Genomic DNA, 6,935 nt, shown 5'->3' on the forward strand with positions numbered 1-6,935 from the left:
GGTCTTGTTCCATAATCGAATGGAACATTATGATAAGCGGGCTTGACCACTTGAGACTTAGGTTTGTGACCCAAACCTCTCATGTCCTTGGGCTTTGATTTTTGACTCTTAGACCATAGAGTTGACTTCTCCAAATTCTTAAGAGCCTTTTCTAAAGTGTCAAGTCTTGACCTCAAGACTTGATTTTCCTTCTTTAATACCTCAAGCTTTAATTTTCCATTTTTCTTTGAGGTATTCCTAGGCATATGTCTAGTTGTTTTGGGATTCCTATCTAGGTTTTCCTTAACCTTAGATGAGTTAACTCTAGGGTTGGCATTTCTAGCATTGTCCTTATCTAGGCTAACATGTTTGGCACCTAAGCACATGTATCAGTTTCTATGGTTATCATGCTTATCATTATTGACAATTACAATAAAACTACTAGCATGTGTCTTATTAGAATTGCAAGAATGTGCCTTAAAGGATACCTTAGGGTTTGCCTTAGCTCCCCCCATAGATGTGCTTGGTCTCTTGTCCTTGTGAGGTTGCCTCCCCCTTGGACATTGACTCCTATAATGTCCCCTTTGCTTGCATTGGAAGCACACCACGTGCTCCTTGCCCTTGCGTATCGGGACTCCGGCTTCCTTGACTTTTGGTGCCGGTGGAGTCTTCCTAATCCTTTTTGGACATTTACTTTTGTAATGCCCATATTCCCTACACTCAAAGCACATTATATGTACACTACAAGAAAAAAGCTAAACAACAACGCTTTTTTGGCGTTGTCGTATGTACTTAAAAAGTGATGTTGTAGATGGTGTTGTAGAAAGTCATATCAAAGACAACGCTTTAAAAGCGTTGTGGTTGGTCAAAAAGACAACGCTTTTTAAGCGTTGTCTTTTCGTTCTTAAAAAGCGTTGTTATAGATGCTGTTGTAAAAATGCACATATCAAAGACAACGCTTTAAAAGCGTTGTGGTTGGTCTCAAAGACATTATTTTTTAAGCGTTGTCTTTTATTACTTAAAAACGTTGTCTTTTTAAATTTATAAAAAATAGTGTTTTTCTTAATTAAATAGCAAAAATTATAAAAAATACTCAAAATTTACATATAATTGAATATCCACAACCACAATCATTTTTATAATAAGACTATTTAACAAATAAATAAAACTTTATATTATACAAACAAAATGTATACATATTGATCCACAAATTAAATTTGTATCATACAAGTTATCCTTAACTTCATGACAATAATTTTTCAAACACACAAGTTTTACAAAACCTCATCATTGACTAACCGCTGTTTTAAAATTCACTCGTGAAATCGCTAAACCTAGAACAAGATCCAATAGTAGACTAGTAGTGGCAGAAGGAAGAATGAAGTTAAAACTGTCAATTTGGTAATGGATCTTTTCCGTCCGCAATGTGCTATAAGCCAACCCATTTCACCCATGTGAACATACGTCCGATTCTGAAAGGCAAGCCGTAGTCTTTGGTAATGGCTGGTTCCCTTTTTGCTGCCTCTGGTTCAGACCAAACATATACTCCACGTTCTTGACGGCTCCCAGGAACAGTGTTGTCAAGAATAAATGCAACAATAAATGCAATCACCATGTGAAATGAAAACAAAGTATTCAGAACATAGTTCACCTGAAATTGTCACACATATCAGTAATCAGATCTATTCTAACTTCAAACTCCAGAAAGATCCTATGAACTAGATTATCTATCACTGATTTGTCAAAGGGAATATATTCAAGAGTATAATTATGTGGGCATCATACCCCACGTAACTTCTAAGTGCTAACTTGATATTTCAAGTCTAAACACTAATATAAGGTCACATGGGTAATAATCAGCACAAACATTGTAGGAGAAGAAGAAGACATACCCCTCGAGAACTTGTATGAATAGGTCCATGAGATGCAACAGCATATGGTTGGAAGTAACTTGGAACGGATGAATTTGAAGATGGAATAAGTCCATATTGCTGGAAGTAGGCAGGTACTGATAATGAGAGAAACAATGAGAGGCCAATTATGATATTATTCCTGGAGCTTCCAGTCTCGCTGTATCGCAGGTTTGACAAGCCCAGAGCAGCAATCATGGCCCACATACAGCAAAGAAGACCAGCCACCATGACATCTGGGATAGAAGCTATAAATCCTCCTATTTTCCCTGATCAAAAATTGGGATGGCAACAATTGCTAGATAACAGGAAGAAAAAAAAAGTAACAAGAATTCTTTCTTTTGATGTATAGCGAGGAGAAATAGCATTGGTGCTTACCAACAAAAGATAACAGAATGAGAATGACAGCACCGAGCTCAATAGCTCTCCGACTACCCATTTTAGTTGTAGCAATAGTGTGAATATTCTCAGTGAGAGTGGTTGAAGCGACTCCTGTGCCCCAAAGTGCAGCCAAGACACTAGAGATGAACCAATATTAAATGACATACATTCATCATCCGAAGAGTCATTCATGAATCCTCCAATATTCATGCTCCAGATGACCATACATTAGATTATAAGTCCAATTAATTTGATTGCAAGGTTGTAAACAGTCCTTGAGGGCTATTGATAGTGATTCCAGTACGTACTGGAAAATAATGGAACAAACCTATGAAACAGCTATCAAGGGATTCACTTTAACTTTCCTAAACCAAAGAAGAAACAGATGGATTACAAAAGAAAACAATTTGCACCATCAAACTGAAACTTATAATAAGCCTTAATAAATTAATGAAAAAAGAATTGTTTAGAAGTTCACTGAGAAACATATGAAAATACAACAAATGCAACTGCAAAAAAAAAAATAAAAAACTAGTATCCAATTAACTTTTTTTTATACTTTCAGATCAAAAGGTCAAATTTATATACTTTGGTTCATGTTCAAGCAAGAGGATAACAATCTTATCGACAGTTAGTATTTCCTTTTAATATAGAACACTAAAAAGAAGGAATATCAATGATGAAACAAACCTGAAAATGCGAGCTACTGAGGCAGCGAGCAATCTGCTTGAACAAGGTAATCATGCAGCGTTGGAACTCTGTCGTGAGCATCAAAGACCAAATATTACCAAATATTAAGATCACTGACAAACCAAATAATACCTTATTTTTAACAGCTATCTAGAGGATCTGGCTTTTTGACTTGAAGTTGGTTCAAAGAAGACAAATCAAATATACAAATACTAAGATGAAAGCATAATGAAGTAGTTAACTTTTTCTACTTTACCTGATTATAAGATCTACAGCTTCTTGCTCAGTATTTTGCTGCACGAGTAATTATTAGAAAAACAAACCCAATAGTGGAACAAAAGCTAGATAAAGAAACTAGATAATTTACATTGACAGAACTTTACAGAATAACATATAATACAGTGCTTTGTACTTGCATATTAATCCAGAAAACATCCTTTCACCTAAGTGACAATTTTTCCAAAACATCATCATTCACAAAACATCATCATTCACTAAAAATTTTCACAAGTTTTTAAACTTCAGTGACAACTTTTCTTTGGGGTCAACTGCTCAAGGTCGATCTGGTAACTATGCACTGCATCAAAAAAATTGGCATTAACTATGATTCCACAAAAAAAAACCACCATTCCATGAACTTAAATCTAAATAGAATTATGGCAACTATCATTCCATACCTATTCATAAATATGATCTTGTATGCACTCCGCCAACTCGGACCGAACCTCATCAATTTGTTCACGAGAGTACCCTATTTTTGTGAACTGTGAGCATACACAATTTATGTTAATGGAAAAAATAATCAACACTAATCACTTTGCAATTTTAAATAGTTTATGTCAAATAATTTGAGATAAGCTAAATAATGTTACTATTGATTGCAGCGAATCTCTCTCAATAGTCTCAACTTCTTCAATAATTTCTCTCATAAATCGCATCACAAAAAAACCACATTGTTTCGCATCCGGTTGTTGAGGAGCCTATATATAGTAATTAGAGTCAAATTGTTAATGAAAATTATACACATTACAATATATGTTAAACAAAAGTACACATACCTTAACTACTTCCCACTTAACATTTTTCCTACCTTTCCTTCCCTTGGTTGAATTAAACAATTTTAAGGCCCTTCATACGTTAAGAATATTTGTTAAATAAGATTTTTATTATAATAAATATTTACTAAAAGAAATCTGAACTCACATTTCCATTACGTATTTTGAATCATCATCGCGAATGCGGCAACTTAGGGAATCCAGCAAGTAAATAGCATCCTTGTAAGGTTCAATAACACTAAGATTCCAATGGAAACTAGGCAAATACATAGGATTAGATCATAAAATTGAATAAATTATCGAAAGGAAGCAATTGAAAGTGATGTTTTACTTCTTGCTTACCCGACATTACATGGCACTAACACTAGTTGATCTGTTGATGCACTTGTCAGCTTATCTGCTAAAAGAGTTGCCCTTTGATTCAGGGTTTCAAGCTTAACTGATTTGTCTTGTGCCGTTTTTGCCAGATATGGGAGTTTGTGAGGATTCATAAATCTGAATTTCTTTGTCTTGGTATCTTTCACCATCTTTTTATACAGACACCTATCATTGCAAAGAAAAAAAATATTTAGATACTAAATAATAAAATTTAGATACAAAACACTCATAATAAGTTGGAAAAAATAATGATCACTCATAACACTAAGTTATGGCTGATGATAGTAACATCCATACATGAGAACTTACTATGAACAGTCTTGCATATTAAACATACTAGAAATGTATACATGCAAATTCTTTTATTTCTTGAGGACAAGCACATTTAAGATACTTAAAAATATACAAGAAAAAAGATATGAGCAAAGTACTTCCTGTCTAGAAGAACAAATGGCAGAAGGCAAACATTAAGGGCCGGTTGAAAATGAATGAGCTATATTTATGTAAAGTGTACCACATCAATTGATATTAGTAAACCTCTCAATAGAAATGATGAACTATTAACTTAATGAGAATAACATGGTATGAGAAAATTACTAGAAGTTGAATTTTTCAAGAGTAAACTTGTTCACACAACAATATTAGTAAACTTCTTGCAGTTCAAATCAGGGATGTTCTGTCTTGCTAGATATTAGAATTTCCCAGCAAACATAAAGCAATGCAGTAATTTCCCAGCATAAGTAAAGCAATGCAGTTGCAACTGAGAAAATAATATTTAGATACTAAATAATAAAATTTAGATACAAAACAATCATGTGGATTAAAAAATAATGATCACTCATAATAAGTTGGTGAAATTGTAACAATAAACCATAATAAGTTGCTAAAATTGGGAAGCAAACATGTGATGAAAAAGTTGCTGAAATTGCTTAAATAAACTTACTTTATGTAGGCAACGATCAAATTTCCTGAAATTGACTCCAAATGATACAAAGAATTGATGTCCTCAAGGTCAAGAAAAAGTTCACAATCTTCATCAAACACTTCATTATCTAAGCACATTGATATACATTTTCCTCCATCTAGAGCATGCTTACTGTAACAATATAACATATGTAATGCTCTTGGGACACTTGTTGACAAAGTAGGTTTTGATTTTTTTCGTTCAAACTTCTTCCTTCTAGGCTTCTAATAATTTCAAATATAAACAAGTTAGATAGCTAGGTTGAATAATAATAAAGTGGCAATATAATTAGAAATATAATAATAAAGTGACAATATAATTAGAAATATAATATCTCATATACCTCATCTTGCTTCACAATCTGCTGTTCAGGCCAAGCCACAACAGTTCCTATGGCATCACCAATTACTTCACATTCACTTGGAATTGGATATGGCAAAGGAGTGGATTTGTCCACTGCTTGATCAATGGAGACTCGAATGCAATTCTTGGGAAATGGAATACCATGAAGCATTTTTTCCATGCCATTGAAACAAACAATTGTACCATATGCAACAATATTTGAGCAAGATTCCAATGTCAATGCAACTGATTGACCCTAAAATATTAAAAAAAAAACATGTTGATTATATTTAGTTTATAATGCTATAATAATAATGAATATCACTATAAGACAAGGTAAGCCACCAAGGAACTTCCTAATTCAATAAAACATCAGGAATTAATTATAACGATCCTTTTGCTATATAAAATGTTTGGAAGAGTAAGCTCCTGAATGCATTGCCAAAACCTGAACAATGGTCAATTCATTCGATAGAGGTGTACCCAGTTACCCTCACTATGTACCTCTTTTCAGAAGTTTAACGCCCCTACTCCCAATCCATCCCAAACCAATTCCATGATTGCCTTCATCATAGGAATTCAATTTGTAACCAACATAAAAAAGGACAACTTTAACTAAATCAAACAATAACTTTCTCCGGATTCACAGACCTATAGTGCAGGAACTTCCCCTTGTGGAGGGGGAAAAAACAAGGAGCTTAGGACAAGAGAGGTTACACGATTTTCGCCACTAGGGTAAAGCAAAGCGCAGGAAGACCACATAAGACATCAAATAAATGAATAAGAACAGTACAGGGCGAAAAGAAGGATGACGACTTACAGAAACCAGTGTGGATCATGAATACCTCCATGGACGCTCCGATCAGCGCCGATACCGCGCCAATCTTCAAGTACCAATCCAGAAACTTCATTGCCTAAAAGATTCGAAGACAAAAACAGAAATGACAAAATCGAAGCCTCAGCGTGGATCCGCAAGTCAACCAGCCGCAACGGCGACGCGAAACAAAGCAAGAAACGAGGGACCAAGAATCAAAGAGAACACTACAGGCCGCCGCTGAGAACAGGAAGTCCGTGAAGCGCCGTTGTGGCTCCGGCGGCGGATGCTCCGTCAACGCGTCAGCGTGCAGAGGGAAAAGGGGGCAGCTCTGGCGGCGGATGCGGTGGCTTCGCCCAGAGGTAGCGGCTAGATCTGCCGTCAGAGATGGCGTCGGCCGGCGTCAGAGATGGTGGCGGATT

General features: G+C 35.3%; 1 protein-coding gene across 1 annotated transcript; it reads right to left on the reverse strand.

Moving 5' to 3' along the window:
* Positions 1-1,267: 1,267 nt before the first annotated feature.
* Positions 1,268-2,431, reverse strand: LOC122039706 (nucleobase-ascorbate transporter 12-like). Its single transcript, XM_042599178.1, has 3 exons — positions 2,268-2,431; positions 1,872-2,158; positions 1,268-1,630 (listed from the first exon to the last, which is right to left on the reverse strand). Exons 1-3 carry the CDS (start codon positions 2,326-2,328, stop codon positions 1,409-1,411), a joined length of 570 nt encoding a protein of 189 aa, XP_042455112.1. The 5' UTR covers positions 2,329-2,431; the 3' UTR covers positions 1,268-1,408.
* Positions 2,432-6,935: the final 4,504 nt, after the last annotated feature.

Source organism: Zingiber officinale, chromosome 2A (genome assembly GCF_018446385.1).
Source record: "Zingiber officinale cultivar Zhangliang chromosome 2A, Zo_v1.1, whole genome shotgun sequence".
Classification (NCBI taxonomy): Eukaryota; Viridiplantae; Streptophyta; class Magnoliopsida; order Zingiberales; family Zingiberaceae; genus Zingiber; species Zingiber officinale.